Source organism: Pristiophorus japonicus, chromosome 12, assembly GCF_044704955.1.
Source record: "Pristiophorus japonicus isolate sPriJap1 chromosome 12, sPriJap1.hap1, whole genome shotgun sequence".
NCBI lineage: Eukaryota > Metazoa > Chordata > Chondrichthyes > Pristiophoridae > Pristiophorus > Pristiophorus japonicus.
The window spans coordinates 90390751-90413151 of record NC_091988.1 but is presented as its reverse complement, the minus strand read 5'-3'; the positions used below and the strand labels follow the sequence as shown (position 1 = coordinate 90413151).

At 45.5% G+C, this 22401-nt stretch overlaps 2 protein-coding genes across 3 annotated transcripts in view; one reads left to right on the top strand and one right to left on the bottom strand.

Annotated features, from left to right (window-relative positions):
* The window catches only part of zmynd10 (zinc finger, MYND-type containing 10), a 296351-nt gene that overhangs the window by 240165 nt on the left and 33785 nt on the right, over positions 1–22401 (bottom strand). The gene's annotated exons all lie outside the window — the stretch shown is intronic.
* Positions 1–22401, top strand: part of sema3h (sema domain, immunoglobulin domain (Ig), short basic domain, secreted, (semaphorin) 3H) — a 190378-nt gene that overhangs the window by 162862 nt on the left and 5115 nt on the right. The window contains exons 13-16 of one of the 2 annotated variants that reach the window (XM_070895738.1): positions 5340–5381; positions 6663–6817; positions 14195–14256; positions 21876–22018. In XM_070895738.1, the coding sequence (XP_070751839.1) occupies positions 5340–5381; positions 6663–6817; positions 14195–14256; positions 21876–22018 (402 nt within the window). Of the gene's footprint in view, positions 1–5339; positions 5382–6659; positions 6818–14194; positions 14257–21875; positions 22019–22401 lie in introns of both variants that reach the window. The other variant, XM_070895737.1, reaches the window with a different exon arrangement.

The following is a 22401-nucleotide window of genomic DNA, read 5'->3' as shown; positions in this document are numbered from 1 at the left end:
TGAAAGGTCATCGACCTGAAACGTTAACTCTGTTTCTCTCTCCAAGATGCTGCCTGACCTGCTGAGTATTTCCAGCATTTTCTGTTTTTATTTTGGATTTCCAGCATCTGCAGTATTTTGCTTTAGTTTCTCTCAGCAGCTAACTTGTCAAGCCCTCTAAGAATTTTATGCGTTTCAATGAGATCACCTCTCATTCTTCTAAACTCCAGAGAATAAGGGCCCATTCTACTCAATATATCCTCATAGGACTACCCTCACATCTCAGGAATCAATCTAGTGAACTTCCGTTATACCCCCTCGAAGACAAGTATATCCTTCCTTAGGTAAAGAGACCAAAACTGTACACAGTATTCCAGATGAGATCTCACCAAAGTCCTACATAATTGCAGTAAGAATTCCTTACTCTTATACTCCAACCCCTTTGCAATAAAGGCCAACATACCATTTGCCTTTCTAATTGCTTACCATACCTGCATGTTCACTTTCTGTGATCCGTGGACAAGGACCCCCAATCCCTCTGCATACCAACATTTACTAGTTTCTCAAATAAAAAAAATATATTCTGCTGTTCTATTCTACCTACTAAAGTGGATAATTTTGCATTTTCCCACAACATACTCCATCTGCTACTTTCTTGCCCGCTCACTTAACCTGTCTATATCCCTTTGCAGCCACTTTGTGTCCTCCTTACATCCTCCTCCTCCTCCTTCAAGAGGCGCTTCAGCCGGACTGCGTAATGGTGTGCCGAGGTCCAGTCATGGTGGGAAGGCACTGTGAAAAGGCACAGCAGTCTTGTGCAGATGCTGAGAGGACTGGTCTCTTTACCTAAGGAAGGATATACTTGTCTTCGAGGGGTTATAACGGAAGTTCACTAGATTGATTCCTGAGATGTGAGGGTAGTCCTATGAGGATATATTGAGTAGAATGGGCCCTTATTCTCTGGAGTTTAGAAGAATGAGCAGCTGGTGTGAGAGACACTGAGACTGAGAAACAGGAGGGTGATATCATATGGCCCCTCGCATTCTAGATTAATGTAGCCACTTGGCTTAGGTAGCAGAGAGATTGAGACATCCGTGGAGCTGCATCAAACAAACGGTGTCTTCAGGAGAGATGGAGACAACATTTGAAGGAGGTGTGGGGGTGGGGGGGTGTGGGGGATTCAGAACCATTATTTTAAGTAACAAAGGAATCTAAGTTAACGGAGATACAATTCAAAGGAGCTGTATATTTAGACAGCGTAAAAATTCCTGATCCGTGCACAATCCTAATAAGGACATTTCTTGGCCAATCACTTATGCATTTATAATGTTTCAGTCAAGCAATGCTAGATGTGAGTGCGCTTGCCATGGATTTTAGCACTCCAGGGACTACTTTGGCATGAGATGTATCAGAAATCCAAACTAGACCCTGCTGTGCTAAAAACTACATGAATGCCGCCCACTGAATTATTATTGCCAAGAGATTAGACAGAAAACACACTTTTTTCGAGAGCCTTTTTTAATATTACATCTTTTTTAATGTATTTTCTGTCGCTGTGTGTGATCCTTCTCCTGAACTCTTCCTCACAACTCTAAAGCATAAAAACAAAACATTTGAGGGACTGACTAAAACCCAAAGAAGTAGTGAATGACTTGTGGTGCTGTTACCCAATCAGAACCCTGCTATAGGCATGGTGGCCATTTAATTGAAAGGTGACCCAGGTTACAATAGTTATGTAATAACACAAGGAACTGTTTGTTTTCTGATCAGGGGTAAAGAGGATGAATATTCATCTTAATTATCTCATATAGCCCAAATACAATAAAAGGACATATCTGTACACTTCCTGGGGCCTCTCAGTTTTCCTTCTTTTCCACACTTTAAAATTGCTGGTCAGAAGGAGCCTTTAGATAAGTCACTTGGTGTAAAAGCCCCTCTTCAGTGGCATCAGGAGTGAGGAGCTCTGCCCATAGCCCTCTATCCCAGGATATGGACAAAGAGGAACCTCACAACAAAAAACAAACTCGTCTTATGTACGATGGGGAGAAATAATATATATTTTTCCTTAATTCATGGGACGTGGGCGTTGCTGACAAGGCCAGCATTTGTTGCCCATTCCTAGTTGCTCAGGAGTGAGTGGCTTGTTGGGCCACTTCAGAGGGAAGTTAAGAATCAACTACGTTGGTGTGAGACTGGAGTCACGTATAGGCCAGACCGGGTGAGGACGGTAGGTTTCCTTCCCTTAAGGACATTGATGAACTAGTTCGGTTTTACTACAATCCAACAATTACTAGCTTTTTATTTACATATTTTTAAAAACTGGATCCAAATTCGGATCCACAACTCACTTTCAGGCCTCTGGATTACTAGTCCAGTGACATTACTACTACACCACCGTACCCCGTGAGTTTGAAACAAATCATGTTTTTTGATGGGCAATGTGTGTTCAGATTCTCTGTCCCTTGTAATGTGACCCAAGTAAGCATTTGTGGGAGGGCCAGTTTGAAGTTTGCATCAAAGGTGTTACAAAATATACCGTTTAACACTAGGATTTGTTGGAGCGCATATGGAGGAGTCTATGACTAGAACCACACTTTGTAGACCTACCTTGGAGCCCAGTCTTATTGGGCTGGTGTTATCCAAAGGATTAACTCCATCATCCATGATATGAGAACATAATCCAGGCTGACACTCCAGTGCAGTACTGAGGAAGTGCTGCACTGTCGGAGGTGCCGTACTTCAGATGAGATGTTAAACTGCCTGTTCTAATGGTTCAGGGAGATGTTAAAGATCCTTGGCACAACTGATCACCCGGTGTCCTGATCAATATTCCTCCCTCGGATAGTGCCACAGAGTAACACGTTAACTGCTCATTCATCTCATTGGACTTGTGGCACTTTACTGAGTTCAGAATAACTTCTGCATTTATCCATTTGAAATGCTAAGTGTACAGTATAATTCATTCTACGTAAACTGCGCTGGCATGTTTCTAAGAGATGTGATAAGGTACTAGATAAATGTAAAAGGCCTGGATTTTGTGCTCCCGATGACCGTGTACGCTCAGCATATGCCGTCATAAGCCTTTTCAAATGCCCTGCGAGTTCCGGGTTTCCTCATGCGCTGCGCATGTGCAAAAACCCGAAGCTTGTGATCTAGGGGTACAGCAGCATAGTGGTTATGTTACTGGGCTAGTAACCTGGACTAATGATCAGGAGACATAAGTTCAAATCCCACCGTGGCAGCTGGGGAATTTAAATTAAGGAATAAACGGGTCCGTTTCAGAATGACAGGCGCTGACTAGTGGGGTACCGCAAGGTTCAGTGCTGGGACCCCAGCTATTTACAATATACATTAATGATTTAGACGAAGGAATTGAATGTAATATCTCCAAGTTTGCAGATGACACTAAGCTGGGTGGCAGTGTGGGCTGTGAGGATGATGCTAAGAGGCTGCAGGGTGACTTGGACAGGTTAGGTGAGTGGGAAAATGCATGGCAGATGCAGTATAATGTGGATAAATGTGAGGTTATCCACTTTGGTGGCAAAGACAGGAAGGCAGAATATTATCTGAATGGTGACAGATTAGGAAAAGAGGATGTGTAACGAGACCTGGGTGTCATGGTACATCAGTCATTGAAAGTTGGCATGCAGGTACAGCAGGCGGTGAAGAAAGCAAATGGCATGTTGGCCTTCATCGTGAGAAGATTTGCGTATAGGAGCAGGGAGGTCTTACTGCAGTTGTACAGAACCTTGGTGAGGCCACACCTTGAATATTGTGTACAGTTTTGAACTTCTAATCTGAGGAAGGACATTCTTGCTATTGAGGGAGTGCAGCGAAGATTCAACAGACTGATTCCCGGGATGGCAGGACTGATATATGAAGAAAGATTGGAGTGACTAGGCTTATATTCACTGGAATTTAGAAGAATGAGAGGGGATCTCATAGAAACATATAAAATTCTGAAGTGATTGGACAGGTTAGATGCAGGAAGAATGTTCCCGATATTAGGGAAGTCCAGAACCAGGGCTCACAGTCTAAGGATAAGGGGTAAGCCTTTTAGGACCGAGATGAGGAGAAACTTCTTCACTCAGAGAATTGTGAACCTGTAGAATTCTCTACCCCAGAAAGTTGTTGAGGCCAGTTCGTTAGATATATTCAAAAGGGAGTTAGATGTGTCCCTTACGGCTAAAGGGATCAAGGGGTATGGAGAGAAAGTAGGAATGGGGTACTGAAGTTGCATGATCAGCCATGATCATATTGAATGGTGTTGCAGGCTCGAAGGGCCGAATGGCCTACACCTGCACCTATTTTCTATGTTTCTATGTTTCTATGTAAATGAATCTGGAATAATAATACTAGTAATGGTGCCCATGAATTTACTGGATTGTCATAAAAACCCATCTGGTTCACTAAGGAAATGGTCTGTATGTGGCTTCAGACCCACAGCAATGTGACTGACTCTTAACTGCCCTCTGAAATGGCCTAGCAAGCCACTCAGTTGTACCAAACTGCTACAAAGAAGACAGATGCAACGGTTCAAGAAGGTGGCTCACCACCACCTTCTTGAGGACAACTAGGGATGGGCAATAAATGCTGGCCTTGCTCGAGATGCCCACATCCCGTGAATGAACAAAAAAAAGATCTATTTACCCAACTACTGCCCAGCAAATGCCCACGGAACCCTTATGCCTGGTAAAAGTAGGTGAAGGGTCTGCTTTCACCAGAGTAAGGATTAATATCAATTTTAAATAAAAAATGTAAAAATAAAAAAATCATGCACAAACATTTAAAATTGATTTATATAAATTTTGGTCCAAATTAAAATATTTAAAATTATTTTTCAAAAAATTAAATTTTTATTGTATATGTTTTATTGAAGGAACTTTTAATTAAATTTGAAAACAGGAGCATTTATTTTTGTTCCAAGTGTCTAAATTATTTAATTATTTGGGGATTCCTCATATACTAATGGCAATCCGTTCATAAATGGAATCCCCATAAGCATATTCGGAATCCTCCTTTCTGATTGGGGGACCTGGTCCATGTGATCCAAGGGACACTTCCGAACCGCCTGCGTCCCTGGGATCTGTGGGCCTTTACACAGGCATACGCCTGCAACCAGGACCCGAAGTCTCCAAAACCCGGGACCCCGAAGGTTAAGTGCGGATTCTTTTAATGGGGTGGGAGATGTCCTTTGGAGGTACACCGCCAACCGCAAATTCTGGGCCATTGTGTTTTCTTTATAACATTTATTTCTCTCTGCTGCTTCTTCTCAGCTTTAAATAAGTTAGGGATACTGAATAATACTTGCACTGTTAATGTCATGAATACCTCCTTACTGTGATTTAATCTCTCCTCAGGACAAATCACCCATCACTTCAATGAACCTGTCCAGGAAACGGGTAAGCAGGCACATCCAGGGTGTTTGATGCTCATTTGTTACAATCCACGGTGAACTCTTAGGATCGAAATGTAAAATCAGAATGTCTGGAGTGACAGATGGTGAAAACTATTTTTCTGGGAATAAGGTCAGGGAGCAATAGAGCAGAGATTACTTCCCCTTGCTGGTACAGGCCTCAAGCCAGAGTCTATTTGTGTAACCTCCAAATACCTTATTTAACTTTTCCCAATAATGAGAAAAATTGACACCAATTCACGGTATACAGAGTTACACCACTAGTAGCAACAGGCCTTAGAAACAGATATCGCTGGCTCATGGGTGACTTCTGCTCAATCATGTGGTTGGGCTGCATTTTGCTAGATTCTCGGGCAGCGGGCACCTGGGTAGATGACCTCAGGATATGCCACCCCTCTGAGGGAGTGGGAGGGCGAGTCAGTGTCCAGAACAATACCAGCTTTCAGCTAAACACATGGAGCAGTGACGAAATAAAACTGTGAGCCGCTGGCTCGACTGTGTACACTGAAAACCACAAACTGAAACTTGGGAGGCAAAAAACATCTATTGGGTATTCTTGGTCCATATGCCACCTGGGCGCCTCACTGTGATTGACATGTTGCTGTCGGGCCAGTTGGTGTTCTCTCTCTTGATGGACTAAATCTCCCGAGAACCCATGCCCCCCGCAGGGCCGTGCATGTATTAGACGGCTCATCGGTAGACCATGGGCACACTGGCCACTGATTTCAGTGAACCTGCCATTTCTGGCTCAGTGTTAGCTCTCTTGCGTCTGGAGCAAAACATTGTGGGTTCAAGCCCCACAGCAGGTCTTGGGCACAAAGTCTAGGTTGGCACTTCACGGATGGAGTGCTGCACTGTCAGGGGTGCCGTCTTTTGCATGAGATGTTAAAGCGAGGCCCCGTCTGCCCTCTGAGGTGGATATAAAAGATCCTGCAGCACTATTTCGAAGAAGAGCAAGGGGAGTTCTCCTGGTGTCCTGAACAAAAGTCAGTCGACATGATCTGGCACGCACTGCCTGAAAGGCTGGTGGAAGCAGGTTCAATAGTAACTTTCGAAAGGGAATTGGATATATAACTTGAAAAAGAAAAATTTGCAGGGCTACGGGGAAAGAGAGAAGGGAGTGGAACTAAATTGGATAATTCTTTCAGAGAACTGGCACAGGCACAATGGGCCCAATGGCCTCCTTCTGTACTGTACGATGCTATGACCTGAGCTGAAAGAATGACGTCTTTTAATCAATTACCGACTGTGGTTTTCATTTCAGCAGTGGCTGTACCTGGGTTCAAAGAACGGCTTGGCCCAGCTCTCTTTGTACCAGTGCGATCTGTACGGTAAAGGCTGTGCCGAATGCTGCTTGGCGAGGGACCCTTACTGCACCTGGAACGGCAGCTCCTGCAGCACCTACGTACCCAGCACACCCAGGTCAGTCTGTTGCTTGAGGAATCTGTTTACTTGAATGCTGTGTCGTGTATTGTGGCTCAGTGGGTAGCACCCTCGCCTCCAGAATCAAAAGGTTGTGGGTTCAAATCTCACTCCAGAGACTTGAGCACAAAACCTAGGCTGACACTCCAGTGCAGTGCTGAGGGCGAGCCGCACTGTCAGAGGTGCCATCTTTCTGATCAGACGTTAAACCGAGCCCCAGTCAGCTCTCTTAAGTGGATGTAAAAGATCCCATTACACTATTTCAAAGATGAGCAGGGGAGTTTTCCCTGATGTCCTGGTTAATATTAATCCCTCAATCAACATAACAAGAAAAAAACAGATTATCTGATCATTATCACATTGCTGTTTGTGGGAGCTTGCTGTGCGCAAATTAGCTGCTGCGTTTCCTATATCACAACAGTGACTACACTTCAAAAGTTCTTAATTGGCTGTAAAGCGCTTTGAGACGCCCGGAGGTCATGAAAGGTGCTATATAAATGCAAGTCTTTCTTTAACTACGAGTGTGCATACACCACGTCTGCCTGGACATGTAAAAGTCCTGCACCCAGCACGTCCCTCGCGCTGCAGGTCTCACTCTTAAGGCATTGCAAGGGTTTAAAATAAAAAATAAAACCTGTCTCTTAGCCGCAGAAGCCAGAAATTTATGAACTGCTGCCAATCTGTAAAAACGTGCCTCAGGATGTGCCTATTTAGACCGCATTCCCACCCCTCCCCCTCCCCAGAGGACTTGAGCCATGGTGTTAAAGGAGCAAGTCAGTTTAAATATAACTCCCCCCTAGGATCCAGGCTACCCCTGGGTAAGTACCGCAGAATATCAGCAAGGACCATATCAAATCAGACACTGGTCTATGGATTGTACTGTACAGCATGTCAATGACTAGGGGATTAGCTTTGTATTGATCAAGCGAGGGATATGAGAGATACTGTATGGTACACCTTATGGAGCAGCAGGCACTCCCAGGCCAGATAGAACATGGACCGTCAGTCGTAGAATGAAGCTCCCTCTCACCACCCAATAATGTGCCTTAACCCAAATCTCAGGGACATACTTCCTGCTGCCCAAGATGGAATTTGTACATTTTGCACATCAGGCGAGCTGATTGGTTCTCTCACCTAGGCCAATCGGTCCAGATTAGGGGCAGTGTGCTCTGGCATGCTCCCGATGACCCGAAACGTTAACTCTACTTTCTCTCCACAGATGCTGCCTGGCCCGCTGAGATTTTCAGCATTTTCTGTTTTTACCCCATTAAGAACTGTCTGGAGACTGCTCCATAGCTGCCAGAGGGAGGGGCCTTTACATAGAATTACATAAAATATACAGCACAAAAACAGGCCGTTCAGCCCAACTGGTCCATGCCGCTGTTTATTCTGCACACACGCCACCTCCCACACTTGTTCAGCTCTATCAACATAACCTTGTATTCCTTTCTCCCTCATGTACTTATCTAACTTCACCTTAAATATACCTATGTTATTCACCTCAACTACTTCATGTGGTAGCAAGTTCCACATTCTCACTGCTTCCTAGGTAAAGAAGTTTCTCCTGAATTCTTTTTTGGATTTATTATTCCATCAGTCTTGGGCCGGTTTTGGACCCAGAGGTGAAAGGAAAGTATTTCTATCACCAGGGAACATCAAAGAGTTCCCATGACAGGTTGGCATGTTGTATGTAGCATGTAACACGACACCAACACAACAAGAGGGCATCTTACCACAAAGGATGTTCGAGCAATTGAACAACTTTGCCTAAACATCAGAATGGGTTACCGCAGCCGTGAGCGACATCACAAGTTCTGTACACTGTATCATCACAAGGTGTGCCACCAGACCAGAGGGCACAGCAGTGGGAGACTTGTAGGTTACCTGTACAGGTGTGCCTGCCTAGTCTAAAAGGCAGGCCACCAGGTGTGATCCTCACTCTGGAGTTAGCAAATAAAAGACTAAGGTCACTACAGATCAAGTACAAGACATTGCCTCGTGGAGTCATTATTAGAGCATCTAAGGACACAACGCACTGCAAATAAATGACCATAATTGTATCACATGACTCATGACTGGGGTGCTGCTGTACCATGTGACTCAAGATATGGACCAGCACCTCCAGAGTTATGTGAATACACCAACTGTTTTATACACCACAGCACAGTGCAGTCATTAACCCTTTAACATGGGCATCACACATGATATGTCCTCTGAGCCTCCTGATTTGTTAGTGCCTTGTTACCGATGTACTGTCCTGCACATAGTGAACTCACATCCTACTGTAATAGTGGTGGGGTGTGTCAGCTGCTGATGCCTGGGTTGGTCTCAATTACCAGCCAGAAAAACATCCACTGAACTCCAGGAGAAAAAGGTCCCCCTCCCAAAGAAAAGAAGATTGAAAATCCCTCAATAATACACTCCCAGTATCCATTTTTTATATATATATAAGCAACCTAAACCCCTCGTTTCAGCCTGTAGCTCACTCCCAGTATCCAATTTTCTACATATAACCCATATCAATCCCTCAATTAAATTCAAGCCTGTAGCTCACTTTTGGTCATTCACTATTCTACATCATCATCATAGCCAGTCCCTCGAAATGAGGATGACTTGTTTCCACGGCAAAAAAAAAGGATGAGTTCACAAGTGTATCGAAAGAAGAACCCGAACTACATCCTCAAGGGTGGAAGATGCCTGTGCTTGGATTCTTTTAACGTGTGGTGACCGTTGCACACCAGCTATCACACGGGCTTGACAGAGCTAGGTCTTGGTCCAGTGGCAAGGATTACCCAAGACAACTGGAGACCTGCTCTGTTGCACAGACCTAGTGCGCACACATATCATATTATATATCATCATCATCATAGGCAGTCCCTCGAACGAGGATGACTTGCTTCCACATGAGTTTTCAGATGTTTCAATGAAGGACCCGATGTTCCAGTCCTAAACTCCAATTGAGGGGGTGGAAGATGCCTGTGCGTGGATTTTTTTAACGTATGGTGACCGTTGCACACCAGCCACCACACGGGCTTGACCGAGCTAGGCTTTTATCCAGTGGCAAAGGTTAACCAGGACGACTGGAGACCTGCTCTGCTGCACGGACTGAGTTCGCACACATATCGCAGTGTAGGCTGGCCCGTGTTGCCCCTGAGCCCTCGGCTCTTCTGGGCCCCATACCCTCATTCACCACACTTCCGCCACGATCTCTTACCGTTCCTCCACCACAAACATTCGCCGCACCTCTGCCACGATCCCTCATATTCTATATATAACACACCTGAAAGCCCAAGATTAGATTCCCGATAAATCTCCCGGGGATCCATTCTGTAAAGTCCTGTCCCCTCAGTACAGATTCACACGAGGCATGTAGTGAAGTCAAGGTCACTCTGGACCTGCACCTTTATTTCACAGCTCTGGAATGCTGCACTTGCTTGAGACCCGACCTTATATTCCTGTCTCTTGCCAGTGCACCCCTGGTGGTAAGGTATGCTGGTGGTTACTAGCCATATCTTATTACAGTCATCTATAGCATGTTAGGATACATTTATATATAAGAATGTAAGATACATGACATCACCCTCCCCCAAGGTCTTATTGTCTTTATAGGTTCAGTCTCTCAGGTGGTCTATGCTCTCGCGTGGAGCATCTGAGTTGTGGTTCAGTTGTTAGCCTTGGTGTCTGTTTTTCTTTGAGTTTGGTTGCAGGTATCTTGCCTGGGCTGTCTGTTTCGATTGGTGTGATTGTTGTTGACTCGCCTGGGCTGTTGTTGAGATTGCCCTTTCCTCTGTCTGTCCGCCAGGTGTGGTGCGAGTTCCACATTGTAGTCTGCCTCTGGTTCCGCAGTGTTGTTGGTAAATCTGCTTTTGACTTGGTCTACATGCCTCCGGCAGGTTTTGCCATTGTCCATTTGTACTACCAGTAGCCTGTTTCCTTCCTTGCCCGTTACTGTCCCTGCAAGCCATTTGGGACCCCTGCCATAGTTTAGTACAAACACTTTGTCCCCTATCTCATTCCATCTCCCCCTTGAATTTCTGTCATGGTAATCAGTCAGCTTACGGCGCTTTACTCAACGATTTTGTGCATTTCTGGGAGGATTAATGAGAGCCTTGTTTTTAAAGTCCTTTTCATCAACAGTTGCGTGGGGGGGATCCCAGTCAATGAGTGCGGACGAGATCTGTATGCCAGCAACAGTCGCGACAGGCGACCCTGCAGCGTGGGACCTTGGATTTTAAGCATGCCTTGTTTAATGATTTGCACTGCTCTCTCCGCCTGGCCGTTGGAGGCCGGCTTGAACGGTGCTGTCTTGACGTGATTTGTGCCGTGGTCAATTATAAAATCTTGGAATTCTGCGCTGGTGAAGCACGGACCATTGTCACTGACCAATATGTCAGGGATTCCGTGCGTTGCAAACATGGTTGCGAGGCTCTCCACAGTGGTGGAGGTTGTGCTCGAGTTTAAAATGGTGCATTCGATCCACTTTGAAAATGCATCTACAACTACGAGGAACATTTTGCCCGTGAATGGGCCCGCATAGTCTATGTGCACCCGCGACCACGGTTTGGTAGGCCAGGGCCAGGGGCTCAGGGGGCTTCCCTGGGGGTATTGCTGATCATTAAACAAGGCATGCTTAAAATCCAAGGTCCCACGCTGCAGGGTCGCCTGTCGCGATTGCTGCTGGCATACAGATCTCGTCCGCACTCACTGACTGGGATCCCCCCCGCACAACTGTTGATGAAAAGGACTTTAAAGACAAGGCTCTCATTGATTCTCCCAGACATGCATGAAATCGTTGAGGCAAAGCGCCGTAAGCTGACTGAGTACCATGACAGAAATTCGAGGGAGAGATAGAATGAGATAGGGGACAAAGTGTTTGTACTAAACTATGGCAGGGGTTCCAAATGGCTTGCAGGGACAATAACGGGCAAGGAAGGAAACAGGCTACTGGTAGTACAAATGGACAATGGCAAAACCTGCCAACCTGATGCCGAATGGGTATCGATCGTACATGAAAAGGCCTCGATGTGTGTTGATGGTGGTGAGTAGCTTGGATTCCTCGGTCAATTCTTGCGTCATATATGCAGATGTGAGGTCTAATTTTGAGAAAAGTTTACCTCCAGCCAATGTGGCAAATAAGTCCTCCGCTCTAGGCAGCGGGTATTGGTCCTGTAGGGAGACTCTGTTTACGGTTGATTTGTAGTCCCCACAGATTCGTACGGATCTATCAGGCTTCATGACTGGGACGATGGGACTTGCCCAGTCGCTAAATTCCACAGGTGATATAATGCTTTCCCGCAGAAGCCTGTCTAGTTCAGGTTCAATCTTTTCCCTCATCACATAGGGTACAGCTCTGGCCTTGTGATGGACCGGTCTAGCATCCTGTGTGATGTAGATTTTGACTTTGGCCCCTTTGAAAGTGCCCACACCTGGTTGAAAGAGATGTTCAAATCGCTTTATAACTGTTGAGCAGGAGGTCCGTTTCTCTAATGACATGGCATGGACATCATCCCATTTCCAGTTTAGTTTTGCCAGCCAGCTTCTCCCCAGCAGTGCTGGGGGGTCTCCGGGGACAATCCACAGGGGAAGTCGGTTCACTGTCCCTTTGTATGTGACAGAGAGCATGGCGCTGCCGAGGACTGGTACGATTTCTTTGGTTTAAGTCCTTAGTTTGGTGTCGACCCTTGTGAGTTTTGGTTTGTCTCTTTTATGCGGCCACAGTTGTTCAAATTGTTGAGCGCCCATGAGAGATTGACTCGCTCCTGTATCCAGCTCCATGTTGACAGATATCCTGTTGAGTAGGACCCTCATCATTATAGGAGCTGTCCTGTTGTAGGAGCAGTGGCCATTGATCGTGTTGACCCGCTGTACATCGGTGTCCCGGGTACTGACCCCACCGTCTTCTGGTCCGCTTTCCGATCCATCTGATTCGTATACTAGCCGAGCTGCCGTTTGTTTTGCACATGCGGGCCAAATGCCCTGTATATTCACAGTTCCTGCAAACAGCCTGCTGAAATCGACATCCCCTTGATGAGTGCCCACCCCTACACCTCCAGCACAGACTGCTTGCAAAGAATGAGCTGCATCTGGCTGACCTCTCTTGAGCTTCTCTCAGTTTGTAGTTGATTGCTCGCATTGTGGGTTGATGAGGTGTGAACGGCCGTTCCTGTAGCCCTTGATGGCTTCTGGCGCCACTGCCTCCTGTTGAGAGCCTGTTCTCCCGGTTTTGTCTGTGTGTGGGGGTAGCAGCTTGTTTAATGCTGTGAACTTCTTGTTCCGATATTTTGTTAGTTGCCATACCTGCAATGTAAATCAATCTCGTTTCTTCTTCCCCTACCAAGAATGCCTGTGCAACCAGTGCTGCTGCCTGTAAGGTCAGGTTCTTGGTCTCGATGAGCTTTCAGAATATGCCTGCGTGGCCTATTCCTTCAATGAAAAAGTCTCTCAGCATTTCTCGCCTCAGTTCATCGGAGAACTCACATAAACTAGCCAACCTCCGAAGTTCCGCCATGAAGTCGGGTATGCTCTGGCCCACACAGCGTCTGTAGTTGTAGAACCTGGCCATGTGTAGGCTGCTCGCTGGCTTCAGGTGGTCTCTTACCAGTGTGCTCAATTCTTCAAACGACTTGCTTGCTGGTTTCTCGGGTGCCAGCAGATCCTTCATTAAAGCGTATGTTTTCGAGCCACAGCTGGTCAAGAGATGGGCTCTTCTCTTGTCTGCTTTGTCGTCTCCTAACCAGTCTTTGGTTACAAAGCTTTACTGGAGCCTTTCTATAAAGTCCTCCCAATTGTCTCCAGCATTGTACTTTTCATCTGATCTGTTGTTCGCCATTCTGTGGATTCTGTAATCCCGTAACTCGTCGCCACTATAAAGTCCTGTCTCCTCAGTACAGATTCACACGAGGCATGTAGTGAAGTCAAGGTCACTCTGGACCTGCACCTTTATTTCACAGCTCTGGAATGCTGCACTTCCTGAGATCTGTCCTTATATACCTGTCTCTTGCAAGTGTACCCCTGGTGGTAAGGTATGCTGGTGGTCACAGGTCATATCTTATTACAGTCATGTATAGCATGTTAGGATACAGTTATGTATAATACTGTAAGATACATGAAACATTCTACATAAAAACATCCATTATATGTAATTATTGCTCTCTAATTTCGCCCCATAATGAGACTATCTGTGAAATAAATGCTATGGGTTGGGCAGCTTTCAGTCACCTTTCTGAGGCAACAGATACGGCCATTGACACAAGCCATCTGAACTCTTTGCTGCTGGATGCCGTTCAAATAAAACACAGGATAAAAGGGAGCGCTTTCGATTGAGACTTCAATGGGCTGCTGTTGAACCTGACCCCTTGCTGGTATGTTTGCTTGCAGAAGACACACTCGACAGGTCACTCTGAATGGAGACCCTCTGACCCAGTGCTTCAACCAGGGAGGTAAGTGTCACACAACAGAGCCCGGAGGTCACCCCATTCATGAGTGCGACCATTGAAACTCCCGCACATAAGAAGTAGCCTGTCAAACTGTTTGAGGTTTATTTAGAATTCTTTAAAGGTTTTTATTTTGACAAATAATCAAGCAATTATCCAGTTTTGCCTTCCTCAAACGGAGAAGACAAAAGGAGCTCAGTACAGCCCTTGTGCCTGCAAACGTCAACCTCTAACTAACGCAACTGGCTGCGGACAAGTGAAAGGGGGGATTTTGTCAGATATAAACAGCAGCTTCAGAAGCTTTCAAAATAAAAAATTAAGAAGTAACAGGAGAGAGAAAGAGATCTTAGAGAGGACAAGTAGAGCATTCTCTCTGAGAACATTTTATAAGAGTTCCTTTATTGCAGCTGGATTTCTGCATTTAAAACGGTCCAATTTCCTGTTTCTAGTGAAACCCCAGAAAAAGGTTATACAGTAAAACTGTGCAGAGGTCAGCCAGTTAGAGATATGAGTTTGACCGAGAAGAGGAATGATTAGGGATCAGTACCTGTTACTGATTCAAAGACATGAGAAGACCTTTGTACCTTTTGCAGACTCTCAACCCTGCACCAATCTATTTGGACCTTGTGAGCTACAGTTGAATATTCTGACAGAAGATGTACCAGCTTTGCCTTCAAGAATGTTCTGCCATCTTAAGACGTTGCCAGCTTCTAAATCCTTCCAAACCTCCACTACACTCCCCCCACCTCCCGACCGCCCCTCCCCCCCGCATACCCCCCCACGCCCCCGCCATTCCACCATTTACTCCCAGGTTGCAAGGGAGTTGTGTCCCTAACCCATCATTGAATATTTAAATGAGTTGGCCCTGCAAATTCACCAGCAGCTGGGGCTCAAACAGCAGTATGGATTTTTGGAGCCTGAAATATTAGTGAGCTATTGAACCTTGGAAGTCAGCACACCCATGCCACTTCCACTTTCAGCAGCAGTCACTGGATGGTGATCAGGAGTTCTAACCTCGTCTGATTATCTCCTCCCTAGCCCAGTGGCCCTGTGGCCAATTTTAACGCTGAAACACTGATTCAGCACAGTCAGAGAGTCAAAGTTGGGGCCTAATTTTGGCCTGTATGGTTTCAGTGCCTCACCCATTAGGCCATTGGGGGTGGGTGGGAAGGAATGCAGCTTTAAAATAAAATAAAAGTGAGATGTAAGGAAGGCGTAGGCACCAAGGATGTAAGGAAGGTGTTGACTAGTGTGGAGGCTAATCGGTGCCTGATGAGGCCGATTTGAAATGGTGGCCGGGTCCTTTTATCTCCACAGGCCACACATTCACCCACAAGGCATTGAATCATGGCCTGTATTTCAGTAAAATAACAATCAGAGGGTTTCTGAGATTAGTAGACTGCTTCACTAGACAAATACCGGCAGCTTGTTCTAATAACACGTATTCTTGAGCTGGTGTGAATGTTATACTTGACACAGAAAGGGAGAATGAGACATCGAAACATAGAAAACATAGAAACATAGAAAATAGGTGCAGAAGCAGGCCATTCAGCCCTTCGAGCCGGCAACACCATTCAATAAGATCATGGCTGATCATTCACCTCAGTACCCCTTTCCTGCTTTCTCTCCATACTCCTTGATCCCTTTAGCCGTAAGGGCCATATCTAACTCCCTCTTGAATATATCCAACGAACTAGCATCAACAACTCTCTGCGGTAGAGAATTCCACAGTTTAACAACTCTCTGAGTGAAGAAGTTTCTCCTCATGTCAGTCCTAAATGGCTTACCCCTTATCCTTAGATTGTGTCCTCTGGTTCTGGACTTCCCCAACATTGGGAACATTCTTCCTGCATCTAACCTGTCCAGTCCCGTCAGAATTTTATGTTTCTATGAGATCCCCTCTCATCCTTCTAAACTCCAGTGAACACAGGCCCAGTCGACCCAGTCTCTCCTCATATGTCAGTCCTGCCATCCCGGGAATCAGTCTGGTGAACCTTCACTGCACTCCCTCAATAGCAAGAACGTCCTTCCTCAGATTAGGAGACCAAAACTGAACACAATATTTCAGGTGAGGCCGCACCAAAGCCCTGTACAACTGCAGCAAGACCTCCCTGCTCCTATACACAAATCCTCTAGCTATGAAGGCCAACATACCATTTGCCTTCTTCATCGCCTGCTGTACCTGCATGCCAACTTTCAATGACTGATGTACCATGACACCCAGGTCTAGTTGCACCTCCCCTTTTCCTAATCTGCCGCCATTCAGATAATATTCTGCCTTTGTGCTTTTGCCCCCAAAGTTGATAATCTCACATTTATCCACATTATACTGCATCTGCCATGTATTTGCCCACTCACCTAACCTGTCCAAGTCACCCTGCAGCCTCTTAGCGTCCTCCTGACACCGCCACTCAGCTTAGTGTCATCTGCAAACTTGGAGATATTACACTCAATTCCTTCATCTAAATCATTAATGTATATTGTAAATAGCCCTGCGGCACTCCACTAGTCACTGCCTGCTATTCTGAAAAGGACCCGTTTATCCCGACTCTCTGCTTCCTGTCTGCCAACCAGTTCTCTATCCACATCAGTACATTACCCCCAGTACTATGTGCTTTAATTTTGCACACCAATCTCTTGTGTGCGACCTTGTCAAAAGCTTTTTGAAAGTCCAAATACACCACATCCACTTGTTCTCCCTTGTCCACTCGACTAGTTACATCCTCAAAAAATTCTAGAAGATTTGTCAAGCATGATTTCCCTTTCATAAATCCATGCTGACTTGGACCAATCCTGTCACTGCTTTCCAAATGCATTGCTATTTCACCTTTAATAATTGATTCCAACATTTTCCCCACCACTGATGTCAGGCTAACTGGTCTATAATTACCCGTTTTCTCTCTCCCTCCTTTCTTAAAAAATGGTGTTACATTAGCTACCCTCCAGTCCATAGGAACTGATCCAGAGTCAATAAGACTGTTGGAAAATGATCACCAATGCATCCACTATTTCTAGGGCCACTTCCTTAAGTACTCTACGATGCAGACTATCAGGCCCCGGGGATTTATCAGCCTTCAATCCCATCAATTTCCCTAACACAATTTCCTGCCTAATAAGGATCTCTTTCAGTTCCTCCTTCTCACTAGACCTCAGTCCGTTAGTATTTGCGGAAGGTTATTTGTGTCTTCCTTCGTGAAGACGGAACCAAAGTATTTGTTCAACTGGTCTGCCATTTCTTTGTTCCCCATTATAAATTCACCTGAATCTGACTGCAAGGGACCTACATTTGTCTTCACTAATTTTTTTCTCTTCACATATCTATAGAAGCTTTTGCAGTGAGTTTTTATGTTCCCAGCAAGCTTCCTCTCATACTCTATTTTCCCCATCCTAATTAAACCCTTTGCCCTCCTTTGCTGAATTCTAAATTTCTCCCAGTCCTCAGGTTTGTTGCTTTTTCTGGTCAATTTATATGCATTTTCCTTGGATTTAACACTATCCTTAATTTCCCTTGTTAGTCACGGTTGAGCCACCTTCCCCGTTTTATTTTTACTCCAGTCAGGGATGTACAATTGTTGAAGTTCATCCATGTGATCTTTAAATGTTTGCCATTGCCTCTCCGCCATCAACCCTTTAAGTATCGTTTGCCAGTCTACTCCAGCCAATTCACGTCTCATACCATTGAAATTACCTTTCCTTAAGTTAAGAAATCTAATCTCTGAATTAACTGTGTCACTCTCCATCTTAATAAAGAATTCTACCATATTATAGTCACTCTTCCCCAAGGAGCCTCGCACAACAAGATTGCTAATTATTCCTTTCTCATTACACATCACCCAGTCTAGGATGGCCAGCCCTCTAGTTGGTTCCTCGACATATTGGTCTGGAAAACCATCCCTAATACATTCCAGGAAATCCCCTTCCAATGTATTGCTACCAGTTTGGCTAGATCAATCTATATGTAGATTAAAGTCGCCCATGATAACTGCTGTACCTTTATTGCATGCATCCCTAATTTCTTGTTTGATGCTGTCCCCAACCTCACTACTACTGTTTGGTGGTCTGTACACAACTCCCACCATTGTTTTCTGCCCTTTGGTATTCCGTAGCTCCACCCATACCGATTCCACATCATCCAAGCCAATGCCCTTCCTTACTATTGCATTAATTTCCTCTTTAACCAGCAACGCTACCCCACCTCCTTTTCCTTTCTGTTTATTCTTCCTAAATGTTGAATACCCCTGGATGTTGAGTTCCCAGCCTTGGTCACCTTGGAGCCATGTCTCTGTGATGCCAATTATATCATATTCATTAATAGCTGCCTGCGCAGTTAATTCATCCACCTTATTAAGAATACTCCTCGCATTGAGACACAGAGCCATCAGGCCTATCTTTTTAACACACTTTGCCCCTTTAGAATTTCGCTGTAATGTGACCCTTTTTGATTTTTGCCTTGGGTTTCTCTGCCCTCCACTTTTACTTTTCTTCTTTATATTTTTTGCTTCTGCCCTCATTCTACTTCCCTCTGCCTCCCTGCGTAGGTTCTCTTCCCCCTGCCATTTAACCCCTCCCCAACAGCACTAGCAAACACTCCCCCTTGGACATTGGTTCTGGTCCTCCCAGGTGCAGACCGTCTGGTTTGTACTCGGTCTCACCTCCCCCAGAACCGGTTCCAATGTCCCAGGAATTTGAATCCCTCCCTTCTGCACCACTCCTCAAGCCACATATTCATCTGAGCTATCCTGCGATTCCTACTCTGACTAGCACGTGGCACTAGTAGCAATCCTGAGATTACTACTTTTGAGGTCCTACTTTTTAATTTGACTCATAGCTCCCTAAATTCACCTTGTAGGACTTCATCTCATTTTTTACCTATATCGTTGGTACCTATATGCACCACGACAACAGGCTGTTCACCCTCCCCCTCCAAAATGTCCTGCAACCGCTCCAAGACATCCTTGACCCTTGCACCAGGGAGGCAACATTCCATCCTGGAGTCTCAATTGCGGCCGCACAAACTACTATCTATTCAATCTTACAATAGAATCCCCTACCACTAAAGTTCTCCCACTCTTTTTCCTGCCCTCTTGTGCAGCAGAGCCACCCATGGTGCCATGGACTTGGCTGCTGCTTCCCTCCCCTGATGAGTCATCCCCCCTAGGAGTACCCAAAATGGTGTATCTGTTTTGGAGGGGGATGACCACAGGGGACCCCTGCACTACCTTCCTTCCACTGCTCTTCCTGTTGATCTCCCATTCCCTATCTGTCTGTGTAACCTTTACTTGCGGTAAGACCAACTCACTAAACGTGCTATTCACGGCATCCTCAGCATCGCGGATGCTCCAGAGTGAATCCACCCGCAGCTCCATTGCCGCAATGCGGTCTGTTAGGAGCTGCAGCAGGATACACTTCCCGCACATGTCATCATCAGGGACACTGGAAGCGTCCCTGAGTTCCCACATAGCACAGGAGGATCATGACACATACCGAGCTCTCCTGCCATAACTCAACCCACAGATTAACTTAATTTGGCAACAACAATGATAAAGATTAACTACTGATAAAGGAAAAGAAAAAGAAAAACTATTCACCAATCACCAGCCAATCACTTACCCCCTTGGCTGTGACGTCATCTTTCGATTTCTTTCTACTTCTTTGTTTATCTTTTGCTCCTGCTGCAACTGGACCAGCCGATTCCCCAGACTCGCGCTGCTCCGAATTCCCGCCTCCCGACGACGTTGGGCCTTTTATAGGGCTCCGCCGACTCCCCGGAATTGTGCTGCTCCGAATTCCCACCTCCCGACGACGTTGGGCCTTTTATAGGCCTCTGCCGACTCCCCCGACTCGCGCTGCTCTGAACACCAATTCACCTTTGTCTTCCACTGTCGGCATTGATCACTTCCAGGTCAGGGATAGGGCAGGCTGATAGAGGGTAACACATCCTCAGCGCAGTGTCGTTAATCACTCCTGGATCAGGTTCTAGCAGATTAAAGATAATTTCACGATCCTCTTAATGTGATCCCAGGTCTGGTACAGTGCCGGTTAGATGCAAAATGAAATTCCCTTTAATTTGTCCAAACATGTTCAACCTCACAAGAGCAATCTCTGGTACACATAATTCTGGGCAGTTTTGCGATGTGATCTCATAGCCAAGACTGCCAAGATTAATTTCACTAAGGACCTTTATAGCCAGCACAGGGAGAACCCAGCGTCCATCAGTCTTGGCTGGACTCAAACCCAGGGGCCAGAGGTGAAAGGTCAGTGCATGTCACCCTGGCTTTGGATTCCTGAGCCACTGTTTTGTCACCATGATCAAGATCATCAATACAACAGAATCCATTCCTAGTGATCATGCTGAAGGTAACGTTCCCTCAGTGTCTCAATTAACTGAACAAAGTAACATTCCTGCTACAGTGAAATTATCCTCCTTCTTTCACACCAAGCTAGAGAGTATGTAATATGGTCTGTTCGTTGACTCTATTATACTTTTTTAAGAAATATTTATTCAAGTTGGCTTGTGTTTACTTGAGCATCGGAGATTGACAGGTGATCTGATCAAGGTGTTTAAAATGTTAAAAGGGTTTGATAGGGTGGATATTCCTCTGGTGGGGGGAATCCTGAATAAGAAGGAATAATCTCAAAATTAGAGCTAGACCATTCAGGAAGGAAATCAGGAATCACTTTTTCACACAAAGGGTATTGGAAATCTGGAACTCTCTTCCTCCAAAATGCTGTGGATGCTGGGTCAGTGGGAGCTTTCAAGACTGAGGTCGATAGATTTTTGTTGGGTAAGGATATCAAGGAATATGGAGCAACGGCGGGTAAATGAGGTACAGATCAGCCATGATCTAATTGTATGGTGGAACAGGCTCGAAGGGCTGAATGGCCTGTTCCTGCTCCTAATGCTGCTTAAATAGTTAAATAGTACATTTAAGGGTCACGAGTAAAGTGTTTCAGCTTAGTTCAACGGGCCTTGAATTCCACGTTTCAAGGTGACTTTTTGAATCAATGCTGAAACTTTAGCGGTTTTGAGTCTGTGTGACAGTTTTCTGGATTTGGCCTTGAACGTGTTGCCTCATCCTGACGTAGACTGCAATGGACAGCCGATAGGACACACTCCCATTTGGTGGTGCAATACGGGTCCTTCACTCCAATCAGTGTTCTGTGCAAACTGCCTTGCACTGTGAGGTGCCTCGAATTACAATGTAAAGTGCAGGATTTGTATTAAACTAATTCACAGCAACTAAGGAGTTTGACGAAAATATAAAATGAAACTTACATATTCTGTAACAATTGTTTGTCAATTCCCTTCAGCCACAGCCATTCATCTCAACATAGGTGCTGTGATGTCTAGACATTTGACTGCAAAATATCCTCAGTAGTTGACAATATAATTAGGCTACGTACTGTAATATGGCAGAACCATTTGGGGCCACCCTTCAATCCAGCAGGGAATTACTAAATGTAAGGGGAATGGTTTTTGTTTGCATGCTCCTGGAAGACTTAGCTCATACTCTCATAGTGAAAAGTGACCATTCAGGCATGATTAAATATGTTGCAATGCAGCCAATGTACCCAAGTTTTCCCCTGCCTCTAATCAACCTCCCATGTCTACATGCTTACTGTAGGGGCCATGCATACCTGGACTGAAGAGAAGGTGATGTTTGTTGTTGAGGGAAATAGCACATACTTGGAATGCATTCCCAAATCGCGGCTTGCCACCGTCACATGGATGCTGGAGTCGAGTGACAGGAATGGGCGGTTACAGGAGGTAAAGGCTCACTTTATTGTGTCTTTTTCTCCTAAATAATAAATCACGATCGGGGCGGGCGGGGGAGGAGGGTGGGGAGGCTGAAAATCCGCACCACTTTTGGCAGGATAGGGGCGTAAAACCTCTGCCTGCTTTTGGGCCAGAAAAACTTGGCAGTGGCTGGATTTAGGTGGACATCAGCGGCTAAGTCCACGGGTGGATTTTAACGGCTTACCTGCCCGGTTTCCAGCAGGTGAGTAGGGTTAAAATTGCCCCTCCCAATCCTCAAACATCTCCAAGTGACCCTGAAACCCAGCATTCCACTCAAACCCTAACCTTTGAAATTCTCCCAGTCCTAGGCCTGCTTTGACTAATTCTATCCCTCCCTGTATTTCCCCCTTAAC